Source organism: Somniosus microcephalus, chromosome 9 (genome assembly GCF_052327205.1).
Source record: "Somniosus microcephalus isolate GS21.2 chromosome 9, FLI_Smic_1.0, whole genome shotgun sequence".
Lineage (NCBI taxonomy): Eukaryota > Metazoa > Chordata > Chondrichthyes > Squaliformes > Somniosidae > Somniosus > Somniosus microcephalus.
The window spans coordinates 21,477,962-21,504,045 of record NC_140995.1 but is presented as its reverse complement, the minus strand read 5'-3'; the positions used below and the strand labels follow the sequence as shown (position 1 = coordinate 21,504,045).

The window sequence follows — 26,084 nt, the reverse complement described above, 5'->3', positions numbered from 1 at the left end:
ATTTTGCAAATGAATGTGGCTTGGGAGCGGGTCAGCTGGTTTCCGGCTTCCAGTCCCGCCCCCAATTGCATCCGGCCCACGGACGTGATTTTATATCGATTGGCCTCGTTAAGCCCGCCCTGTGGGCTTGCCGGCCAATTAAGAGGAAGCCAGTCAGATGACGTCATTTGATGACGCGTCATCTGCCGGTTATCTTAAAGGGACCACGCACAATTTTTCTTTGACAGCTCATTTCTCAGTGTTTGACAGTATTGAGGTGCTGCAAACACTGACAATCACTGTACAAAGGTGAGCTCTTGCACCCAGGCTCACCAATGACTCCCTCCATAGGCTAGAACAGATGGCAGCTGCAGGTGAGGTTACAGAAGCGATCTGTCACTGGTGAGAGAGTTCTCCCAATGAGGTGGCACTAGACAGCCAATTCAAAACTTGTTACCTACAGAAAAGTGTAAATGCATTAAAAATGATTTTCCTAACATTTTCTTACCTCTGAAACTCACCAGTGCACCATTGGATCCTTCACACCACTTCTGCAGCTGTCATCAATGCAGAAACATTACAGCAGACTCACAACACGCCACACTTACCTGGCGTGGTGTCCGGACGTCGGGGAACCCGAGGCAGAGGCGGCAAAATTTAAAAAGATCCTGTTAACGGTATCAAGTGCCTGTTAACTGACAGGTAAGTGGCTATAATCCTCTTCCCGCCGCTAGGTGTCGGATCCATGCACAAATCGGGGACCCAACACTTGGGAAGATTGATTGGAGGTGGGTTGACAGCGGGATTCCTACCCGCTGTCAATCTTTGCGATTTTGACAGTGGTCCCGCCTCCAATCCCGCACTCTGAGGACCGGCAAAATTCCGGCCCAAAACTTTAAAAATCGCTTACATTTAATTTTTTGTGAAAAACCTTTGTTGCAGTGTTACGTTGGTCTGGATAGTCTGTGGTCACCCTACAACCTGTTCAACCACCAAATTACATATTTTTTAAACCACAAGCTATTTTTAAGTGTGTGAGCACTATTCCTCTGCTAATTATATATCTTCACAACTGAATTGTTTACATTTTGATATTCCAGGAAGTTTCATGGAATGGCTCTGAAATGACTGATGGTCTAAAAGTGCTTTTTTGATATGACCTGGATATTGGAATACAGAGTAGAATTTCTAAATTTGCCGATGACACCAAACTTGAGGGTGTGGCAAACAGTGAGGATGACATCTATCGACTGCAACAGGACATAGAAAGGCGAGCAGAATGGGCAGACAAGTGGCAGATGGAATTTAATACAGAGAAGTGTAAGGTGATGCATTTTGGCAGAAGGAACAGGGAGAGGCAATATACACTTAATGGTACAGTTTTAAAGAGTGTGCAGGGATAGAGGGACCTGGGAGTTAATGTGCATAGGTCCCTGAAGGTGGCAGGACATATTGAGAGATTGGTTAGCAAAGCATATGGGATCTTGGGCTTCATAAATAGAGGTATTGAGTACAAAAGTAGAGAAGTTATGCTGAACCTTTATAAAGCGCTGGTTAGGCCATAACTGGAGTATTGTGTCCAGTTCTGGTCACCACATTTTAGGAAGGATGTGAATGCCCTTGCGAGGGTGCAGAGGAGATTTACCAGAATGGTTCCGGGGATGGGGAATCTTAGCTACAAGGACAGGTTGGAGAAGCTGGATCTGTTTTCATTAGAGCAAAGGAGGTTGAGGGGTGATTTGATAGAGGTGTACAAGATTATGATGGGTTTGTATAGGCTAGACAGGGAAAGGCTGTTCCCACTAGTTGATGGTACAAGGACTAAGGGACACAGATTTAAGGTTTTGGGCAAGAGATACAGGGGGGAATGTGAGGAAAAACATTTTTACGCAGCGAGTGGTGAGGACCTGGAACTCGCTGCCGACGGAAGTGGTGGAAGTGGAGACACTCAATGTTTTCAAGGGGAGACTGGATAGGCACTTGAGGGAAATAAACTTGCAGGGCTACGGGGATAGAGTGGGGGAATGGGACTGACTGGATTGCTCTGCAGAGAGCTGGCACGGACTCGATGGGCCAACCGGCCTCCTTCTGTGCCGTTATGATTCTATGAGATTGCACCAATACAAACTCAAGATTCTCCTGACTAATCACAAACAGCAATTTCTGACTTCTGATAACATACTGAATGACTAAAGAGCTGGCTAAAATGTATATTCACAAACACAACATGCCCTGACCTTAAACCTGCCTGCCCGCTGGGATTGGGACAGGCAGGTGGTTCAAATAGCAGTACAGTACTTACTGATATGTTCCTGATGACCTCCCCCTCGCCGCCATTTTAACTGCACATTTTTCAAAGGTGCTTTATTATTGCTAGTTTCATTTGGATGGAAGAGGAGTAGATGTCAGAATCAGCAGCAGCTGGATACATCAGTAGACAATAGGGGTGCTGCTCGTAGGAGGCCATACCCAGCACAGGGTGTACAGGTCAAGAGTCACTTTCTTGGATCTATCTGAAGAGCAGTGCAGCAGACGGCTATGCTTCTCCAGGCAAGCTGTTGCAAGCCTCTAGCCTCCTGCAACAGGACCTGCTGTCTGTTGGACCGGCAGAGGGGGGGGGGGGGGGGGGGGCATTGGGGGAGAGGAGGGAGAGATCATAATTCTTTGCCGCTGGCTCCCTTCAGTCTGCTACTGGGGACATCATCTGCATCTCCCAGTCTGCAGTACACAGCTACATTAAGCAGATCACCGAAAGCCTGTTTGCCAGGGCTGAACAGTGCATCATCTTCCAAACTGACCTCAGCAGTCAACACGAGTGCACTCAGGGATTTGCTGCAGTGACCGGCTTCCCTCGCGTGCAGGGCGTTATTGGCTGCACTCACATTGCCATCAGGACACCAGCCAGCAACAGTCGTCAACAGAAGAGACTACCACTCCATTAATGTCCAGGATCATGCAAGTTTGTGCAAGGTACCCGAGTAGCTGTCACGACGCATTTATCCTGCGCCAGTCTACCATCTCAATATTTGACACTCCCAGAAACATGGCAAGACGGCTGCTGGCGAACAAAGGATATTCCCAACAGGCGTGGCTTATGACACCTCCTCCGCAACCCCGACACACTTGAGCAATATTCTGCAGCGTTCTTTAGGTGAAAATCGAAGCAGGGAATGCAACCTTGTTTTATGAAGTGTACCCACACTTAAAATAAGCTTTGGGAGAGCCGCTGGTAATCGCACAAGTCATGTGGGTGGGGCTGCCCGATTCCCGGTGCAATTGGGAAGGCAACCCAACAATCAGATGGAAATTAGGCCCGGGAGGGAAAATCGATTCGCCCTGCCCCCGCCGGCTTGATTCATGACCAATGGCTGTAAAGTGCTTTGGGACATCCCTGAGGTTGTGAAGGGCGCTAAATACAAGTGCTTTTTCTTTGGCCACATTCCAATTATTTTTCCTGACAAGTTAAGATTCCACAGACGCAGATATTTTTTCTCTGGTCCTTTTTCTGATGCGAAGCATTTCACTGTGCAAACAGAACTGATTCACGACGACATGACACCATCAGAGAGAAGGTCTGGGATAGCTGATGGGTTGTTCTTTGGTGCACTATGGGCACCGCACACGAGTATACCTCAGCCTCGAGTATAAAAGTGTCGGAGCAGCAGCATTCCAAGGAACTATCAAGGGAGCTTTTACACCCGCCGGCTAATTCCTAGTGAAGGCCATTTCTATTTTAACACCTGGACAGCCAGGTTGATGTGCACAGTTGCATTCCACATAACTTCACATTCTGACACAAGCACAGTGGAGTCGGGTTATCGTGTGGCTCAGACAGGCTCATCAAATCCAAGGGCATCATATGTTGTTCGTTGGAAATGATTACTCCTGTATTTCCCCGATCTGGGGTGTTTGATGGGATAATGTAGCGGGAGCTTTACTCTATCAAACTCATGCTGTACCCGACTTGGGAGTGTTTGATGGGCTAGTGTAGAAGGAAGGCCCAGGAGCAAGGTCAAGGCCCAGGAGTGGCGCAGCTTGGACCAGCAGCGGGGTCGGGAGGACCACACTGCAGCCTATGAAACCCAGGCAGAGAGGATCCGCGGGAAGGAGGGAGGAGGACAGTAGGCGTATGTTTGTGTGTGTGTGTGTGTGTGTGTGTGTGTGTGTGTGTGTGTGTGCTAGGCCGATGTAGCAGAGCCTGGTCTCCAATCGTCTTGGATCCCCTTGCCATTGGACCAAGACCTTGCTCTGTCAAGCCCATGTGGTAGCTGGTGTGCAACGGCCACCCCACGTTAAAGGAATTCACGCACAGGCATCTTCCACCTTTTAAGATGAAGTTCGGGACCTGGAACGTCAGGACCCTCATGGACAACCCCAACAGCGACAGACCGGAATGCCGTACTGCTATCGTTGCCAGGGTTCTCAGACGTTTCGACATAGACATCACCGCCCTAAGTGAGACCCGGCGGGCAGGGGAAGGCCAGCTCAAGGAGCAAGGTGGTGGTTACACCTTCTGTTGGAAAGGGAAAGGCAAACCTGAAGAACAACGCCGGCTCCATGGGGTCGGCTTCGCCTTAAAAAATGAGCTAGTTGAACGTCTCAGAGACTCCCCTTGTGGAATAAACAAACGCCTCATGACTCTACGGCTCACCCTAGCCCGGAACCAGCGCGCTACCGTCATCAGTGCGTACGCCCCAACACTGGAAGCCACAGACGAGACCAAAGAGGAATTCTACTCCAGCCTAGAGTCCCAACGGGCGACAAGCTGATCCTCCTTGGCGACTTTAACGCCAAAGTTGGAAAGGACACAAACCTCTGGGGAGGTGTGATCAGCAGAGGGGGGGGGGGGGGGGTAGGGAAAGCCAACTCCAACGGTACCCTCCTCCTGACGAAATGCTTAGAACATGGCCTCGTCATAACCAACACCTTGTTCTGTCAGAGAGACAAGTACAAGGCTTCATAGCAACACCCTCGCTCCAAGCACTGGCATCTGCTGGACGACGTCATCGTCCGAGCGAGGGACCGCAAGGATGTCCGCATCACCCGCGCCATGATAGGAGCCGACGACTGCTGGACAGACCACTGCCTAATCCACTCTGTCATCTCCATCAACGTAGCCCCAAAACAGTGGCGGCAACAGAAGCAATGCCGCAGGAAAATCAACGCTGGAGCATTCAAAGATCCTGCTAAGAAAGCCCTATTCAGCCTGCGCCTCACAACCAACCTGGCGACTCCCAGTGATTCAGAGACACAGAGTGTCCACAGCGCCTGGTCTGCACTCAAGGCCTCCATAATCAGCACCGGTGAAGAGACCCTCGGTCACTCGACCAAGAAACACCAAGACTGGTTCGACGAGAATGACCAGGAGATCCAGGAGCTAATAAACTGCAAGCGCAAGGCATTCCTGATCTGGAAACAGCAACAGAACTCGAGAGCAAGAAAGCAGCTCTACAGACGCCTGAAGGCCGAGGTCCAACAAAAACTCGTGATCTAAAGAATAGATGGTGGGTGGAGAAAGCGCAGGAGATCCAGCAGCTATCCGGCAACCACGACGTGCGCGGATTCTTTAGCGCAGTCAAGACCACCTACGGCCCAAGCATACAAGGTCCTATCCCACTGTGGGCCAAGAACGGAGAGGTGCTCATCATGGGCAGAGAGGCAGTCAGTGCCCGCTGGAAGGAGCACTTCGAAGATCTCCTTAACCGAGACTCTGTCTTCGACGCCAGTGTCTCAACTCCATCTCGCAGCATGCTACCCACCATCACCTCAGCACAACCGCAGCCTGGCATGAGGTTGAAAAGGCCATCCGACAACTGAAGAACAACAATGCCTCAGGAACAGATGGAATACCCGGCGAGGTGCTAAAACATGGCGGAGAAGCACTACTGACGCGAATAGATGAACTCATTTATCTTATTTGGAAGGAGGAGAGCATGCCAGGGGGCCTCAGAGACGCCGTAATCGTGACCATCTTGAAGAAAGGTGACAAGTCCGATTGAGGTAATTACAAAGGAGTCTCCTTGCTGTCTGCCACAGGGAAAGTCATTGCAAAAATCCTCCTCAATCGCCTTCCCTCAGTGGCTGAAGAGCTCCTCCCAGAGTCGCAATGTGGATTCCGCCCACTAAGGGGCCCAATGGACATGATCTTCACCGCACGTCAACTACAAGAGAAATGCAGAGAACAGCACCAACCATTGTACATGGCCTTCTTTGACCTCACAGAGGCCTTCAACACTGTCAACCATGAGGGATTATGGAGTGTCCTCCTCAAATTCGGCTGCCCTCAAAAGTTTGTCACCATCCTCCGCCTGCTTCACGACGACATGCAAGCTGTGATCCTGACCAATGGATCCACCACTGACCCAATTCATGTACGGACCAGGGTCAAGCAAGGCTGTGTCATCGCACCAACGCTCTTCTCGATCTTCCTGGCTACAACGCTCCATCTCACCCTCAGTAAGCTCCCCACTGGAGTGATGTTGATTAAGGGATAATTATTGGCCAGGACACTGGGGATAACTCCCCTGCTCTTCTTCGAAATAGTGCCATGGGATCTTTTACATCCACCTGAGAGCAGACGGGGCCTCGGTTTAATGTCTCAGCCAAAAGACGGCACCTCCGACAGTGCAACACTCAGTCAGTACTGCACTGGAGTATCAGCCTAGATTTTTGTGCTCAAGTATAATTTAAGATGATACTTTAGTGCAGACCTGAGGAAGTGCTGCATTGTCAGAGGTGTCACGAGATGTTAAATGAAGGCGTTGCCTGCCTATTCAGGTGAGCATAAAAGATGCCATGGCACTATTCAAAGAACAGCAGGGAAGTTGTCCTAGTGATCTGGCCAACACCGGTTCCTCAACCAACTCCACCAAAAAAGATGAACTTGGCATTTATCTCATTTGCTCTTTGTGGGACTTTGCATGAATTGACTGCCATGTTTCCCTACATAACAACAGAGACCACAGTTCAAAAGTAATTTATTGTCTGTGAAGCACTTTGTGAAATCCTGAGAACATGTTATGAGCGCTATATAAATGTAACTACTTTCTTTTCTTATATTTTACTGCTCAACACGATTAAAAAAAACTTTTAAAACTTTCTCAAGCTGTTGAGTGTTGGAGTCATTTAATTTTTTTACAATTTATTTTGAACTCATTTCTGAAATGTTATTGGACTTGGAAACACTTCTCTGGACTCTATCTGGCATGCCAGAAAATTGTCTCTGACTGCATCTTAAGCAGCGCTCAATAAAAATGCTAGAAGTATAGGGTAGGCTTTAACCTTTACCATCTAGGCAGAGCACAGAAAGGATGATCGGTGGGGAGGTTCGAACGCTGGTAACAGAACGTGTCAGATTTGTCTTCCATTGAAATTAGTCGAATGAAAATCCAACAGGTTCTGTTCGGAGCATGTGAACCAACTGCATTTGGCCCAGGCAATAAAAATGAAAATCTACCCCATGTCTTTTATAATACTATTCAAAGTGGCAATAAAACACAGATAATTTTAACTTTAAACTTAAACATACTTATGTTTGTTTTTTGTTAAACGTTTTATTACTTGTCACTCATTCTGGTAGTCAATATTCTTCAAATAATGAATATGTTACATTCAGTAGGAAAGGTTAAGTTATGCAACTGAGAAAGCAAGAGGGTCATCAGTCACATTAAGAGATTTTCAGCTAGAATCCATGGGCCCCCACTTTTGGGCTTTCAGGCATTGAGGCTTAGAATTGGTCAAAACACACACAAGTTTTTACACAGAAATCTACTGGACTATAGAAAACCCACTAATCTCAAGATTAGTACAAATCTTAGCTTGGTAATGGCAATTTATCCAAGTATGGAACAGGAAATGGAAATTGTGGTACCACTGGATTACTGCGAACCCAGAAGAATCTAGTTTGACATGATCTCGGATTCAGAAATACCGAGGACGCAGAGCCAGGTATACAATTTCAAAAGGACTAACTTCAAAGATAGACAGAATCAGCTTGTGCAAATTGACATGGGGAGGTTTTGTTGAACACTTCAGTAGAGAACAAGGGAAACTCATTCAAAAGCCATAATGCTGAACATGCGGGATAAATATATACTTATAATAAGCAAGTGTAAACTACATAAATGTCTCTCTGCTTACTACAGCCAATTAAGTGCTTTGAAGTGTAGTCACTAGTAAAATGTAGGGAAATGGGCAGTCAATTTGCACACAGCAAGGTCCCACAAACACCAATGAGATAATGACCAGACAATCTATTTTAGAGGTGTTGGTTGGGGATAAATATTTTTTTTTATTCGTTCCTGGGATGTGGGCGTTGCTGGCAAGGCCTGCATTTGCTGCCCATCCCTAATTGTCCTCGAGAAGGTGGCGGTGAGTCGCCTTCTTGAACCGCTGCAGTCTGTGTGGTGAAGGTACTCCCATAGTACTGTTAGGGAGCGAGCGCCAGGATTTGATCCAGCGACGATGAACGAACAGCGATATATTTCCAAATCAGGATGGTGTGTGACTTGGAGGGGAACTTGGAGGTGGTGGTGTTCCCATGCACTTGTTGCCCTTGTCCTTCTAGGTGGTTGAGGTTCTGAGTTTGGGAGGTGCTGCCGAAGAAGCCTTGGCGAGTTGCTGCAGTGCATCTTGCAGATAGTACACACTGCAGCCACGGTACGCCGGTGGTGGAGGGAGTGAATGTTTAAGGTGGTGGGTGGGGTGCCAATCAAACGGGCTGCTTTGTCCTGGATGGTGTCGAGCTGCTCGAGTGTTGTTGGAGCTGCGCTCATCCAGGCAAGTGGAGAGTATTCCATCACACTCCTTACTTATGCCTTGAAGATGGTGGAAAGACTTTGAGGAGTCAGGAGGAGAGACACTCGCCGCAGAATACCCAGCCTCTGACCTGCTCTTGTAGCCACAGTATGCGTGTGTCCGGTCAATGGTGACCCCCAGGATGTTGATGGTGAGGGATCCAGCGATGGTAAGGCTGTTGAATGTCAAGGGGCCATGGTTAGATGTTATCTTTTTGGAGATAGTCATTGCCTGGCAATTGTGTGGCGTGAATGTTACTTGTCACTTATCAGCCCAAGCTTGAATGTTGTCCAGGTCTTGCTGCATTCGAGCATACACTGCTTCATTATCTGAGGAGTTGCGAATGGAACTGAACACTGCAAACATCCCCACTTCTGACCTTATGATGGAGGGAAGGTCATTGATGAAGTAGCTGAAGATGATTGGGCCTAGGACTCCAGCCAATGGAGAGTCTTTCCCCCGATTCCCATTGACTTCAATTTTACTAGGGTTCCTTAATGCCACACTCAGTCAAATGCTGCCTTGATGTCAAGGGCAGTCACTCACACCTTACCTTTGGAATTCAGCTCTTTTGTCCATGTTTGGACCAAGGCTGTAATGAGGCCTGGAGCCGAGTAGTCCTGGCGACAACACCTTCCATCACTTTGCTGAGGATTGAGAGTAGACTGATGGGGCAGTAATTGGCCAGATTGGATTTGTCCTTTTTTTTTTTTTGGACACGACATACCTGGGCAGTTTTCCACATTGTCGGGTAGATGCCAGTGTTGTAGCTGTACTGGAACAGCTTGGCTAGAGGTACGGCTAGTTTTGGAGCACAAGTCTTCAGCACAACAGGCGGGATATTGCTGGGGTCCATAGCCTTTGCTGTATCCAGTGCGCTCAGCCGTTTCTTGATATTACGTGAAGCGAATTGAATTGGCTAAAGACTGGCTTCTGTGATGGTGGGGACCTTAGGAGGGGGCCGATATGGATCATCCACTCAGCACTTCTGGCTGAAGATGGTTGCAAACGCATTCAGCACTCGCGTGCTGGGCTCCGCCATCATTGAGGATGGGGATGTCCATGGAGCCTCCCCCCGTCAGCTGTTTAATGTTTCACCCCCATTCACGACTGGATGTGGCAGGACTGCAGAACTTTGATCTGATCCGTTGGTTGCAGAATCGCTTAGCTCTGTCTATAGCATGCTGCTTCCATTGTTCAGCATGAATGCAGTCCTGTGTTGCTGCTTCCCCAGGTTGGCACCTCGTTTTTAGGTACGCTTGGTGCTGCTCCTGGCATGCTCTTCTGCACTCCTCATTGAACCAGGGTTGGTTGCCTGGCTTGATCGTAATGGTAGAGTGAGGGATAAGCCAAGTCATCAGGTTACAGATTGTGGTGGAATATAATTCTGCTGCTACTGATGGCCCACAGCACCTCATGGATACCCAGTTTTGAGCTGCTAGCTCGGTTCTGAATCTATCACGTTCAGCTCAGTGGTTGTGCCACACAACACGATGGAGGGTGTTCTCAATGTGAAGATGGGACTTTGTCTCCACAAGGACTGTGTGGTGGTCACTGCTACCAATACGGTCATGGACAGATGCATCTGCGACAGGTAGATTGGTGAGGATGAGGTCAAGTAGGCTTTTCCCTCGTGTTGGTGCTCTCACCACCTGCTGCAGGCCCAGTCTGGCAGCTGTGTCCTTCAGCACTCGGTCAGTAGTGGTGCTACTGAGCCACTCTTGGTGATGGATGTTGAAGTCTCCTACCCAGAGTACATTCTGTGCCCTTGCTACCCTCAGTGCTTCTTCCAAGTGGTGTTCAACACGGAGGAGTACGGATTCATGAACTGAGGGAGAGCGGTGTAATGATATCAGCAAATAGAGATGGTATTTGCCTGTTCGATTATGATGCCTTAATAGCATGTTTGTATGTATTGATTGCTTGTGCCTGACCAGCAGAAGGCATGTGACCGAGAGAAGCAAGGCAGTTAGTTTAGTTTCAGTTTCGTTCTAGATGCATCACTAGCATAATGGTGTCTCCTGAATGCTGTATAAAGAGTTGAACAGACTTTAGATTAAAACTCATTCTCTTTCATAAATGTCTCATCATTGAACTTACAAAGAAATCAATACAAGCGGTAGGTGGTAATCAGCAGGAAGTTTCCTTGCCCATGTTTGACCTGATGCAATAAGACTTCATGGGGTCCGGAGTCAATGTTGAGGTCTCCCAGGGCCACTCCCTCCCTCCCGACTGTATACCACTGTGCTGCCACCTCTGGTGGGTCTGTCCTGCCGGTGGGATGGTGATGGAGGAGTCTGGGACATTGGCTGAATATTAGCTAGGAAGCCAGGAGAACTCCCATGCTCATCTTTGAATAGTGCCATGGGATCTTTTACGCCCACCTGAGAGGGCAGATGAGGCTTTGGTTAGCGTCTCATCTGAAAGACGGCACCTCCAACAGTGCAACACTCCCTTAGTAGTTCACTGGTGTCAGCCTGGATTATGTGCTCAAGTCTCTGGAGTGGGGCTTGAACCCATGATCTTCTGACTTAGAGGGAGGAAGAGTGCTACCAACTGACCCAAGGCTGACACCTTAATTAAGGGGAAATGACAAGAAAAAGGGTTTTCACACATGCTTGGAGCCAATTATGCTGAAGATACCATAATGGAAGGTAGGCAATATTTTAAATGTTTAGGATTTGGATTAAGTAAAGTTGTCTTTTTGCTACAAGCTCTATTTTAAACATCCTTGGGTTTATTGCTCCCTTATTAATGGGGAAGCAGTCTAAAATACATTTTCTAACATGTCCCTTTGATAAAGTTTCTAAGGATAGTTGGACATAATCTAATGCATACAAGGTACTATGCAAACCAGTTTAAGTGGAATCTTTACTTTCACTCTGGTGGAGAAATCTAGCTGAAAATCAGTTCCAAATTGGCTGAATGAGAAACACTCCTATTTTGCACATAACAAAACACATCACAAACCTTTGCTTGCAATCTTGCTACTTTTCTCTTATTTCCACGCTGTTCTTCCTTTTGGTATTGGTCGGTGAAAATGCCCAGTATGTCATACAGCTCTTGAGTTACAGCTGGAGGCTCGACATCTCCAAACAAAATTGAACATGCTCGGATGTCCTGGCAGTAGAACCTATTTAAAAATATAACTTTTTTCAGACAAGTAGAATATTCTGCATTATACACCATTTGCTCTACTTATATTTTTTTGCATAAACATGAAACAATTTTACACTGACAAATCAACCTAAAACTCAAACAGCACATAATAAGCATGTGCACGTTATGTTTGTAAGGTGCTATTAATAGAAATAGAACTAAAAGTCATCTCACACACATGCATTATTTAAAAAAAATAAGTGTACAGAGAATCTCAGAAATGTACAGTACCAAAGGAAGCCATTCAGCCCAATGCACCTGTGACAGTTCCATGAAAGAGCTACCTACTTAGTCCCATCACCCTGCCCTTTCTCCATACCCGTTAAATGTTTCTTTTTCAAGCATGTGTGCATTTATACAGAAAGATTTACTAAAACAAAGTGCTGAAAGTGATTTCATACACAATCTGCACTCTCTTACATCAAGATGCCCAAGATCCACCAGCATTGCATAATATACTTTAAAAAAAAAACTCACTACGTACAGAAATAACATAAAATGACTGAAATGTGTGTGAACGTTACAGCATCAGAACATTAACTAGATTGGAACTGCCTCCGAGGGGTGAAGTTAAAGATGTTGAGTTCGAGTTTCTGCTTTGGCCGCAATCGGGAAATTGCACCCAAAATGGGCTTGAAATTGTGCTGGTTAGGTTACAGTTCAAGTTTCTGCAAAAATGTATTTGCACAATCACAAACGCAAAATCTGCCATGAACCAGTGCCATCTGGCAGTGTAATAGAAAGTAAGCATTTCGCTTTTTTTCCTTCAAAAGTATTCCTTGATGTATTTAAAAGGGGTAAACTGGTGCAGTTTCTTTAATACAGCTGACAATGGGATTATCACCAAAAATAAACAAACATTCTTACTAAGGGTGTCCATTCCTCCACCTGTGAGTAACCTCATTTAAAATCATTGACAATGACTCAAAAAACTATGCTGAACTATTTAGTAGTTTCATTAGCGTACACTAGTCAGTTTCTTAGCAAATTAAATATTTTTTGATGGTATGAATAAACGTTTAAAACGTGCCTGTCCCCTACGAAAATGAATGCAATCTGAAGAGCCTTCCAGAACCAGCGCAATTGGCAAAATCTCGCAATTTTGACTTGGGGGGGGGGGGGGGGGGGGGAGTGGCCAGTTTTGGGGACGGGGCTCGATTCGGGCAAACTGAATCTTGAACCAGCGTAAAACAAAGCGCAAGTGGTTTTGGGCGTAACTCACTTACGCTTAAAATTCCCTGATCTTTTGTGCTGGTTTGGCCAATTATGCCTGGATTGCGCTGATATAACTCGAGGAACCAAGCGGACACTCGACCCCGTTGTGATTAACGAAGCAATGACTAATAGGTGTTGATACTTTTAATGTTCCTTTACCTTTGACTCTGGAGACTATTCTGACTTTTAGTTATGCTATTAGAGAACAGAGTTAATGCATGATAAAAATGAACTAAGTGTTATTTGGCTTTTCAAAGCAGATTTCAAACTTGGAGAGGAGCCCCCACTTCCTTGATGTCTGCCACCAACTTCCCTCTCATGGGTCAGGTCCCCCTCCGCGCTTGCAAGTGGCTTGAGAGCACCTTGCTGCACATCAGGGGGGCCATGGGGACCCATATCTGCACTGGCAGTCCTACTCAGAAGGACTTCCATGAAGGTCTGGTTTCTCTGTTCAATAGATGACCATCACTCCTCCAGAGATGTGGGAGAAAGCAGGGACCGGGTACTGAATTTGGATGATCAGCCATGATCACATTGAATGGTGGAGCAGGCTCGAGCGGCTGAATGGCCTACCCCTGCTCCTATCTTCTATGTTTCTATAATCAGCCCCTAGCTTACAAACCTGTATTCCCCTGGAAACATGCTGGGAGGTGTTCTGTATTTAGGAAATTTTAACTGAAAATTATATATCAAAAATCATTTACTGTTGGAACTAATGTTATCGTTGCACGGAGTAAGTTCATTATTATTAATAAAGTATTTTCATGAACCTGCAAACCCCAAATGTCAAAAGCCAACAATGATGGTGTTCATTTTCTTTTTTTTTTTTTAAATTAGTAATGCTGGAGATTATTCAGCTGCTAAGTCAAATTTTAAATCAGTAACAGCAAATTGCTTTGCTGACCAGAAGTGAAATAATTATTTACAATTAAGAACAAAAGCAAAATAAAGATTTTATCTATGGGTAGACAGCGTCAGATGAAAATATGAACATACAAGAAATATTGCAAGAGTGTACAAGATATATGTACAAGAGTCACAGTTAACAGATGAACAAAGTAGATGTTCCTCTTGGGACAGTCCAGGTCAGGCTGAGCAAAATTGTTCCATCAGTTATGTGCTTTGTCACCACTTGGTGTCTCTCTTATATCTCCTTCTGGGCTTGGTTACTCATCCTGTGATAAGTTCCAAGGCCAGAACCTGCATTCTACGACTGTGTGGTGCAGCATGTCAACATAAATGTGTCATTGGGTTTTTGCACAATACATACGTCACAAAATAGTTAGAATGAAGAACACTTCTTGTGTCTGACTGCAACTTACTTGCGGTTGGTCTCTTTTCTTTCAATCAAGTAAGATCCTTCTAATGATATTCCAGCAAACAACCCACGTGACTTGCAGTATGTGTAGACTGCAGCCGAACTTCTTACAGCAACATCTCCCTCTAAGTTTCTGGAAAACAATACATATTTTACCAAATGTTCATTTACAGTGAACTAAAGTCAATTGAAAAATGTGTAGGTAGGTACCATTTTACTTTCTGTATAGGAATAATGGCGTCAACCTTGGCTCAGTTTTGCCTCGGAGTCAGCATGTTCAAGGCCCTCTCCAGAGACTTGAGCACATCATCTACGCCGACACTTGCAGTGCAATATTGCTGCACTGTCGGAGGTGCTGTCTTTTAGATGAGACGTTAAACTGGGGCCCAGCCTGCCCTCTCAGGTGGATGTAAAAGACCCCATGACACTATTCAAAGAGCAGGGGAGTTCTCCCGGTGCCCTGGTCAATATTTATCCTTCAACTAACATTACAAAAACAGATTATATAATCATTATCTTATTGCTGTTTGAGGGATCTTGCTGTGTGCAATTTGGCTGTCATATTTCTGAAGTCATGGAAGTTGCTATACAAGTTCTTTCTTTTCTTTCTTCAATAAAACCTTCAGAAGACTTTTTGGTACAGGATGAATAATTATGAGCTATGAATATGTCATTTCCCCTTTTAATAATATTGAAGGAAAGCATCACTTACTGCATCATACTATTATGATAAAGTCTCATAAGAACTTCATCATGTTTGTAAGCATGAGAGGACACCGTCATTATGTCACTGATCTGATCTGCTGCTATAAATTAATTCCTAATATACCTCTAACTCTGCCACTCAGGACTACACGACCACCACTGTGCTATTGAACTGCTTATCTGACATCAAGTCATGGATCAGCAAGAACTTCCATCAACTAAAGATAGCCAAGACTAAAGCCGTCCTGTATATTTCCTGCCAAAAACTTTATACCCCAGCCCTCTAGTCTGCCTACTTGCTCAGGCCAAACCTGATACTACACAATCAGTATGTCCTGCCTGATAACCGAGTGGAGATTCAAACCCCATATTGTAGCTCCCACCAAGACTGCCTATTTCCACGGAAGCTCAAGGAACAGCACCTCATCTTCCGATTAGGCACTTTACAGCCTTCCGGACTCAATATCGAGTTCAACAATTTCAGATCATAACCTCGGCCCCCATTACATTTTTACTTATTATTTATCCACACCTTTGTTTTGGCCCTTTCCCCCCACCCCCCACACTTTTTTTTTCTCTCTCCCACATAGCAGCTGTCTCCCATTCTGCCAGCGCATTTCACACTTAATCTAGAGCCGTCTTTTGTCTCCACTAGTCCTATCACCATCTTGTCTCGTTTTGAATACCTCTTAATGTCTCTTCACTTCTCTTTTGTTCTCTCCCAGCCTGGCCTTCAGTCTTGACAAAGGGTTAGACCCGAAACGTTGACTCTATTTTCTCTCCACGGATGTTGCCTGGCCTGCTGAGTTTTTCCAGCATTTTCTGTTGTTACTGCTGATTTCCACCTGGGCAACTTCTCTCTCTTCCACCCCAATATAAGCTTTCATTTTCTGTGTCTGGCTCAATTCCTCTCAAGCTCTCCTTGCCAGTCTCCTGATTTCCACCCTTCATAAACTGCAGCTTGTCCAAAACACCACCAACCGCATCCATCCCAAAATAAGTTCTGCTCCCGTATTATCGCTGTACTTGAGAACCGCCATTTGCTCGTCACCCTCCATCAAATTTAAAATCCTTGTTCTCATCTTCGAGTCCTTCCACAGCCTTGTCCTTTCCTATTACTGCAACTTCCTCAATGTGTTCCCTTACTCTTCCGAATCTGATGTTCTTTGCATCCCCTCTGTCTCCATTCCACTTCAGTGACAGAGCCTTCTACTGCCTAGGTTCCACACTACAACGCTCTTCCTAAACACATTGGCCTAAAAATTTGGTTGCTTTGCGCCTCCCAGGCACTAACGGGACGCAAAGCAACTAGCGCCTGGGCGCAGCGCCGCCAACGCCTCCTGCGAAATTCAGCGGGAGGTTAGCGGCGGCGGTAACTGTTAGCGCCCCGTGGCGCTGCGCCGCCGGTGATGATATCATCACCATGGGCAGCACCCCCTGACTTACTGCCGAATGCTATGTCCGACGGAGTCAGGGGGGCCTACTTATAGCCAGGATGGCGCTAATTAAAGGCGAGGTGCCTGGCGGCCATTTTGGTTGCTGGCCGTCTGCCAGCACCCGCCCCCGTTGCTGTCCCCGGCCTCCTCAGTAGCCACTCCGCGGAGTGTCGGCTGCGCTCCATGAGCCCGGCACTTCTCGAGTGCCGGGCTCTATTGCCGGCACTCCGATCCCTGGTGGCCCAGCTGGGCCCCAGGTCGCTCCCCTTTAAGAAGGGGAGGAAGGCCTGCAGTACCATGGCACAACATGCCGCAGTGCCGCGATATTCCCTCGCAGCGCCCCAAGAGGGAGGCGGGGCGCTGCTTCTCTCCTGGGGCGCGACCGATGAATTTCGGCCGCGGATGAGCTAATTTTTTCACGGCGAAGTTAGCGCCCCAAAGGGGGCGCGACTCAATTTTCCCCCCCATTCATTTTGTATTCTCTCTCTCCTTCAAAAGCCTCTTGAAAACCTCTGTTTGACCATGCCTTGTTCACCTCACCTAGCTTTTCTCCCAGTTGTTGTCACTGTGAGGTGTTTTTGGACCTTTTGTTATGTTAAAGACACGATAAACATGCAGGTTGGCATTATTAGCTTTAATTAAAGAAAAAGGTAAAAATCAGAAGATTACACGCTGCAGCAGACAGTGCAAATGTTGCAATGCAAACTTCCAACAGTCAAGAGGCCACTGCAATGTTAAGATATTTTCAAACACAAAACTTCAATGACATCTACCTAATATGGCAACATAGCCCCCCTCAGCTTAAAAAAAGGAAATTCTAAAATATAGCTTCAAAGATTTGTTCCTTCAAAGTTAAACATAGTCAGGGCGTTTCATAGAAAGTAGGCCTTCTAGCATGCATGCCTCACTGCACACAACACTTTATATAAGGGAGGGATTTTAAAAATCTTGAGCAAGTCTGTGAAAATGTCTCCACAAAATCAGTTGAGTATAGGGATACTATCAAAGTTAAGCTATTCATTTACCAAGTGAAATGTAAATCACCTCCTTTTAGTTACATGGATACTGAAAGGTAGAACTGTAAGACATGGGGGTAGATTGTTGTCTTTACCACTTGGGCATTAAGCTTTTCCTGGGTGAAGCGTAGAAAATGGAGTGGGTTCTGCAACAGACGTGTGATCTTCCCCACCGGCTTTTCATTTCTGTGCTGCTCCCAGTTGATGCTCAACACACAGGCAGTGAAACGAAAAAAAATACCCCATAATTTCAAGACTTATGCAGCATATTATTTATATTTTCTGTTCATCTTCCTTCTATTCTGGAAACCAATAGAAGCGATAAAAGTTTAACTTTCCAAGCAATTTTCAATTCTACAAGATGTCTCATATTATTCACCTGTGGAGGAAAAATGAGCAACAAAGCAAATCCTTAACGTGACCTTTAAAGAACGAGGTAGATTAAAAGTGGAATAAATGGTCGAGTATCATAATCCAGAGATTAAAAATATCAAACAACAGACAAGCACTTTCCATTTTTATAGTTATTAGTTACAGATTCTTCCATGCATCAAATTTATCCCATGGGAAAGGTTATAGTGGATATATGGCTTTGTTTGTGGTATGAAAGTAATCTATGAGGCAATTTATAACCCTATTTTATACAGGTCTTAAATGTGAACAATTTTCTGGATGTTACAATAATAACCACTGCAGAAGGCAGATGTTAGTACTAAATACAAGCCACCAAATGGAGCATGTGGGTGGCGTGTGGGTTTGAGGATATGGTGTCAAATGAGACTTTCCATTTAGGATACCAGGATCAGTCTGCACATTGGAGCTAGGAGTCGATCCACGGGTTCAACACCCATATTTTCTTGGGCTGGGGGTTAGTCTTGGGGTTACCAGTATCACTGTGGTTTCCTTTATGCAGATTTAATGAGAATCCTTGAAATAAGGGAAATTGATGCTGCTGAAGTCTGCTACTCTTGCTTTTGTATGTATGTGATGTGTTTCAGACCCATTTCTGAATAATTCCATCTGAAAAATGTGAACTATTTTCAGAAGGAGGATTGATTCAGGAGGGTGTAGACTACCCCTGCTCAGGAGAGTCATCTATGAGTATTCTAGTAGCTTTGCCTGAAGATTGAGCAGCAGACACAAGGCCCTTCACTAGACATATCTGCAGAGCATGATGCCCTGCTTCATAGATGTTTCTGAATAACACCCACAGGAGTTGTCCCCGACAGGGGCTTAACGTCCGTTACACAGACAGTTGTTGGTCGATAAACTTCATGTGCTATGCTTACTAAGCCGTTATTTCACATCTGAAAGATGGTCTGAGTGCATTTGTTTTTCCCATGTAGCCATTTTTTTTGATCTTCTAAGAGTCAAAGTTTTCAGCTTTATCCTCACTGACTCAGATTAAAAAGATTGTTAAAGTCAGACTGCTTGTCATGGACCCAAAAGGACTTTTCCAGATGTCTGCTTAAGTAGACATGGTGTGCTGCTGTCATTGCGTGTGCACTGCACGTAGACACTTGCAGAAGCCTATACTGTTGAGTTGCCAGTGACCAAAGGCACAACCAATGTGCGATTAGGCTGAGGCAATGATTCTATAGGAAATATTAGAACCTCTAACTCCCAGTATGGATTGTACACATTCCAGGAAGGTTTTGGTAAGGATAGGACCTTTTTCAGAGGGTATAATGGCCCAGAAATTCAGGTCCCCACGGGCGAGTGCGCGCTGGGTACTCACGCGTAGGCCCAACCAAAGTGCCGGTTTCGTGCATGCACTGCGCATGCGTGGGAAACCGGAACTTCCGTTCCCTTAAAGGAAGGGGTTCATAGGTCAAACGTGTGCGCCGGAGAGGCAGCGCGTGTGCCTGGAACTTACGGTTTTTTTTTTGCAGGTTTTTCCAGGAGGGTAAGTCTCCAGGAGCTACGCTTGTAAAAAGCAGTCGCAAGGCCTGCTTTTAACAAGGTAAGTGGTGAATTAAGTAAAATTAAAACATTTTTTCCACAGGTTTATTATTTCTAAATACTTCAAAGATAGATAAGTTTATTTTTAGCCCCGTTGGAAACTAATTAATTTTTTCAAAAATTTAAATTGTTTAAAAGTTATTTTATGTAATTTATAGTTATTTTAAAAAAGTGTTTTTTTTTTAAATTTATTTGAAGTTTTAGTTATGTTTTGGGGCTGAATTGTATTTGTACTGTAGTTTTGACAGCTCTTCCAATCAAATTTATGAATGGGCATTCCCTGCTACCATTGGCTCTCTATGGCCCACGTGATCCCAGGGGGCGTATCGAACTAACTTCGCCCCTGGGATACGCAAGCACTGCTCGCCAGCAGTTGGAGGAGGCCCAGGATCGGAATCCCACGTGGGCCCACAGCACAACGTCCGGCGTGCTAGCTAAGTGCAGGTCGGGGGCTTACACCCGCGGGAAGCCTCCGACCCGAATTTCTGGGCCATTAATTTTACTTCAATGCTGTCTAACATGATCAATGCCAACCGATGATGGAGGGTTGAATGCTGAAATTCTCATTATTCAGAAAAATTTCAACCAAATTTAGCTAGAGATTGAGCGCTCAGGCAGGACCATTGGAATCTACATCAGAAGAAAGTGGGACAGATTTTCCAGTTATTGTACTTGGGCATATTGGATCACCTGGGCACAGTACACAGGGGAAATTTAGGCAGGAGGGCCATCTGCCTTTAAAGGAGCGCAGCAAAATTTCCCATCTATTAATTTAAATGGATGTAAAATCAGGTGGGCTCCATTACACATGTGCAATTCTCCATCCCCCCGATTTTCCTCTGTATGCTGCATCCAGGTGATCCAATATGTCCAATTGTAATAAGTAAGAAATCTGAGGTTAGTTTGTCCGCCTGCACTTTTCTGACTATGGTACCAGTCAAAGCTCCCTTTGAGGAAAACTGAGTCAATACCAACACCCATATTTCTGGAGAATGTATAGACATGTGCTAGGGTACAAGACAGCTTCTAGGCCGTTTCAGTGCCAGGTAATGCCTAAGCCTTAGGTCGCGAATTTTTTGTTGGACCTTGGCCTTCAGGCGTCTGTAGAGCTGCTTTCTTGCTCTCGAGTTCCGTTGCAATTTCCAGATCAGGATTTCCAAATTGCGGCTTATTAGCTCCTGGATCTCCTGGTCATTCTCGTCAAGCCAGTCTTGGTGTTTCCTGGTCTAATGACCAAGCGTCTCTTCACAGGTGCTGATTATGGAGGCCTCGAGTGCAGACCAGACGCTGTGGACACTCTGTGTCTCTGAATCACTGGGCGTCGACAGGTTGGTTGCGAGGCGCAGGCTGAATAGGGCTTTCTTAGCAGGGTCTTTGCTCCGCATCCGGTCAGGGTCAGGACCGATGACTCCGTGTTCCACCACGCAGCCAAGGATAGCGAGGCGGGTTGTGCGGAATATGCACTTTTCCTTGTTGTACGTGAGGTTTAGGAGTTGGGCCGTGCGAAGGAACTTATCAAGGTTGGCGTCATGGTCCTGCAGGTCATGGCCGCAGATGGTCACGTTGTCCAGGTAGGGAAACGTGGCCTGTAACGCATTCTCGTCGACCATCCGGTCCATCTCCCTCTGGAAGACGGAGACACCGTTGGTGACGCCGAAAGGAACCCTGAGGAAGTGAAAAAGATGGCCGTTTGCCTCGAAAGCTGTGTACTGGCGGTCCTCAGGGCGGATAGGGATTTGGTGGTATGCTGCCTTGAGGTCAATGGTCGAGAAAACGCGATATTGCGCTCTCTTATTAACCATGTCGGCTATGCGGGGGAGAGGGTATGCGTCCAACTGGGTGTACTTGTTGATTGTCTGGCTGTAGTCGATGACCAGGCGCTGCTTGTTGCCGGTCTTAACGACTACCACCTGAGCTCGCCAGGGGCTGGTACTACCCTCAATAATCCCCTCCTTCAGGAGCCGCGTCACCTCAGATCTTATAAAGGATCTGTCCCCGGTGCTGTATCGCCTGCTCTTTGTGGCGATAGGCTTGCAGTCGTGGGTGAGGTTAGCGAACAGGGGGGGGGGGGGGGGGGGGTGATTTTGAGGGTGGAGAGACTACAGGTGGGGCGCGGTGGGCAATTTAAAAACTGCTGGTTGCAGACAGTGAGTGGGGGAAAAGGTCCACCGTATGTCAAGGTGACACTCTTAAAGTGACAATGAAAGTCCAACCCCAGCAGAACGGCAGCGCAGAGGTGTGGCAGGACGAAGAGCTTTACATTTTTATAAACGGAGCCCCTCACCGAAAGGGTCACTACGCAGTAGCCGCCGACGTCTGCCGAGTGAGATTTTGAGGCCATGGAGATCCGATGGCGCGCTGGCAGGACCGAGAGGGAATAATGCCGTACCGTATCAGGGTGTATGAAGCTCTCCGTGCTCCCGGAATCAAAAAGGCAAGTTGTGGCGCGGCCATTTACCTAGATGTCCATCGTGGACCTGGCTAGCTGATGGGGTCTGGATTGATCCAGCGTAATGGAGGCCGCTGTGGAGTCAGGAGCGTCGCTGTAAAACCCCGGTGAGGCGGTGGGTGAGTCGGAGGCCCGTTGGCAAAATGGCGGACAAAATGGCAGCGTCGGTGAAGGACAAAATGGCGGCGCCCATGACGATCCCGATCCCCACGAGGCTGGAGGAAGGCAAGATGGCCGCTCCCACGAATCGCAAGCGGCGCTGCTGAAGGTAGGGGTCTTCTGACTTCTGCAGACGCCAGCGTAGTGTCCCTTCTTACTGCAGGCAGAGCAGACAGCGTTTTTCGCCGGGCAGCGCGCCCTGGGGTGTTTGGTTTGGCCACAGAAATAACATTTCTGGCTCGGGCAGGACATCGCTGCAGCAATTGGGGTCGGGGCCGCGCCACGTCCCAAGATGGCGGCGGCCGCGACATCCACGAGGCGGCCGCGCGGTCCGGGGAGTAGGCCTCCATGTTCCGATGGGCTACGTCCAACGAAAGGGTGAGTGAAATCGCCTTCTTCAGGTCGAGCTCGCTACTTTCCAGCAGTCGCTGCCATGTGTGAGTGGACCTGAGGCCCGCAACGAGGGCGTCCCGGATGAGCTCCTCCGTATGTTCCGTGGCTGATGCTTGCATTCGCAGGCTCGGCCGAGTTCCTTCAGCGCCCGTATGTATGCTTCTGTGGGTTCCCCGGGCTGTTGTTTGCAGGACCCCAGGAGATGTCTTGCGTAAACATAGTTGACCGGGCGTGCATATTGTTCCTTTAAAATGTCGATAGCCCCCTGGTAGCTCGTAGCGTCCCGGATAAGGGCAAAAGCTCGGTGGTTTACTTTCGAATTCAGCACCCTGAGCTTGTCGGCGTCGGTCTCGCCGGATGCAGCCAGAAAAGACTCAAAACAGTTCAACCAGTGTGAGAACTTAGCAGGCGAGTCCGGTTCTTGCGGGTCCAGTTCCAGGCACTTGATCTTAAGTATCTGCAGCATCGTTATTTTATTTTTTTTGTCAGTAGTTAATAAAATTGATGCACTATCGATTCTAATAAAAGGCTGAGTAGAGTTCAGAACAACAGGCTTTTATTAACTACTGAATGCAACTAAAAACAGATCAGGACTATGCCTCTAGTGGACGACCGAATGCCAGAGAGCTGCCGTGCAGCCGTCCTTATACCAGGTAACCAAGGGCGGAGTCAGCTGAGGCAGAGTCAGGTATAACAGTGAAACAAGAGTGAACGACGACAACAACAACAATAGTGAACACCGTGAACGACAGTGGTTTACCACAGGTCGCGAGTTTTTTGTTGGACCTTGGCCTTCAGGCGTCTGTAGAGCTGCTTTCTTGCTCTCGAGTTTCGTTGCAATTTCCAGATCAGGATTTCCAAATTGCGGTTTATTAGCTCCTGGATCTCCTGGTCATTCTCGTCAAGCCAGTCTTGGTGTTTCCTGGTCGAATGACCGAGCGTCTCTTCACAGGTGCTGATTATGGAGGCCTTGAGTGCAGACCAGACGCTGTGGACACTCTGTGTCTCTGAATCACTGGGCGTTGACAGGTTGGTTGTGAGCCGCAGGCTGAATAGGGCTTTCTTAGCAGGGTCTTTGCTCCAGCGTTGATTTTCCTGCGGCATTGCTTCTGTTGCCGCTGCTGTTTTGGGGCTACGTTGATGGAGATGACAGAGTGGATTAGGCGGTGGTCTGTCCAGCAGTCGTCACCTCCTGTCATGGCGCGGGTGATGCGGAAATCACCCGCGCTATGACAGCTTCTATGTTGTTTCAGTGCCAGCCAATGCCTAAGCCTTAAGTCGCAAGTTTTTTGTTGGACCTCGGCCTTCAGGCGTCTGTAGAGCTGCTTCCTTGCTCTCGAGTTCTGAAGAACAAATGGTGGGTGGAGAAAGTGCAGGAGATCCAGCAGCTAGCCGACAACCACGACGTGCGTGGATTCTTTAGCGCAGTCAAGACCACCTACAGCCCAAGCACCCAAGGTCCTACCCCACTGCAGGCCAAGAATGGAGAGGTACTCATCAAGGACAGCGAGGCAGTCAGTGCCCGCTGGAAGGAGCACTTCGAAGATCTCCTTAAACGAGTCTCTGTCTTCGACACGAGTGTCCTCAACTCCATCCCACAGCATGCTACCCGCCACCACCTCAGCACAACCCCAGCCCAGCATGAGGTTGAAAAGGCCATCCGACAACTAAAAAAGAACAAGCCCTCAGGAGCAGATGGAATCCCCGCCAAGGTGCTAAAACATGGCGGAGAAGCACTACTGGCGCGAAGACATGAATTCATTTCTCTTATTTGGAAGGAGGAGAGCATGCCAGGGGATCACAGAGACGCCATAATTGTGACCATGTTCAAGGAAGGTGACAAGTCAGATTGCAGTAATTACAGAGGAGTCGCCCTGCTGTCTGCCTCAGGGAAAGTCATCACAAGAATCCTCCTCAATCGCCTTCTCCCAGTGGCTGAAGAGCTCCTCCCAGAGTCGCAATGCGAACGGTGAGGGATTATGGAGTGTACTCCTCAAATTCAGCTGCCCTCAAAAGTTTGTCACCATCCTCCGCCTGCTTCATGACGACATGCAAGCCCTGATCCTGACCAACGCATCCACCACAGACCCAATTCACGTATGGACCGGGGTCAAGCAAGGTTATGTCATCGCACCAACGCTCTTCTCGATTTCCTGGCTGCAATGCTCCATCTCACCCTCAGTAAGCTCCCCGCTGGAGTGGAGCTAATCTACAGAACAAACAGGAAACTATTTAACCTCCGTCGCCTCCAGTCCAGATCCAATGTCGTCCCTTCCTGTCATCAAATTACAGTATGCAGATGATGCTCGTGTCTGCGCTCACTCGGAGGTCGAACTCCAAACCATCGTCAACACCTTCACTGAAGCGTACGAGAGCATGGGCCTTACACTAAACATCCGTAAGACAAAGGTCCTCTACCAGCCTGCCCCCACCACACAGTACTGCTCCCCGATTATCAAAATCCACGACAAGGCCTTGGACAACGTGGACAACTTTCCATACCTCAGGAGCCTACTGTGAACAAGGGCAGACGTCGATCACGAAGTCCAACACCGCCTTCAGTGTGCCAGTGCAGCCTTCGGTCACCTGAGGAAGAGAATGTTTGAAGACCAGGACCTCAAACCCAGCACCAAGCTCATGGTCTACAGAGCAGTAGTGATACTCGCCCTCCTGTATGCTTCAGAGACATGGACCATGTACAGCAGGCACCTCAAAGCACTAGAGAGGTACCACCAACGCTGCCCCCGCAAGATCCTTCAAATCCATTGGTAGGATAGGCGCACCAATGTCAGTGTTCTTGCTCAGGCCAACATCCCCAGCATCGAAGCTTTGACCACGCTCGATGAGCTCCGATGGACAGGCCACATCGTCCGTATGCCCGATACGAGACTCCCAAAACAAGCACTCTACGCAGAGCTCCGACACGGCAAGAGAGCCCCAGGTGGGCAGAGGAAACGCTTCAAGGACACCCTCAAAACCCCCTTGAAAAAGTGTAACAACCCCACTGACACCTGGGAATCCCTGGCCCAAGACTGCACAAAGTGGAGGAGAAGCATCCGGGAAGGCGCCGAACACCTCGAGTCTCTTCGCCGGGAGCAAGCGGAAGCCAAGCGTAGGCAGCGCACATCAACCCAAGCACCCCACCCACCCGCCCCTTCAACCACCGTCTGCCCCACCTGTGACAGAGACTGCAGGTCCCGCACTGGACTCATCAGTCACCTGAGAACTCATTTTTAGTGTAGAAGCAAGTCATCCTCAGTTCCGAGGCACTGCCGAAGAAGAAGAGGCCGCCGCCTTAGGGACCCAATCAAATGAGGTCAGGTAGGTCACAAATTTAACCCCTTTAAAAGTAAGCTTTAAAAGTAAAAATGCATTTTAATGTAATTTATATGTAGATCCTTTGAGTAAAAATCCAGAAGCGTGACACTGACCAACAGAAGAACAGAGCCACAGCTGGTGCTAGTCCAAGCTGAATACCCAAACTGAACCATGGTTTT

General features: G+C 47.4%; 1 protein-coding gene across 1 annotated transcript in view; it reads right to left on the bottom strand.

The window, feature by feature from the left end:
- sh3yl1 (SH3 and SYLF domain containing 1) overlaps positions 1–26,084 on the bottom strand; it is a gene marked incomplete at its 5' end in the record, with an annotated part of 214,957 nt that overhangs the window by 91,353 nt on the left and 97,520 nt on the right. Inside the window, 2 exons of the mRNA XM_085997171.1 lie at positions 11,746–11,908; positions 14,472–14,600. Coding sequence (XP_085853297.1) covers positions 11,746–11,908; positions 14,472–14,600 — 292 coding nt within the window. The remainder of the gene's footprint in view (positions 1–11,745; positions 11,909–14,471; positions 14,601–26,084) is intronic.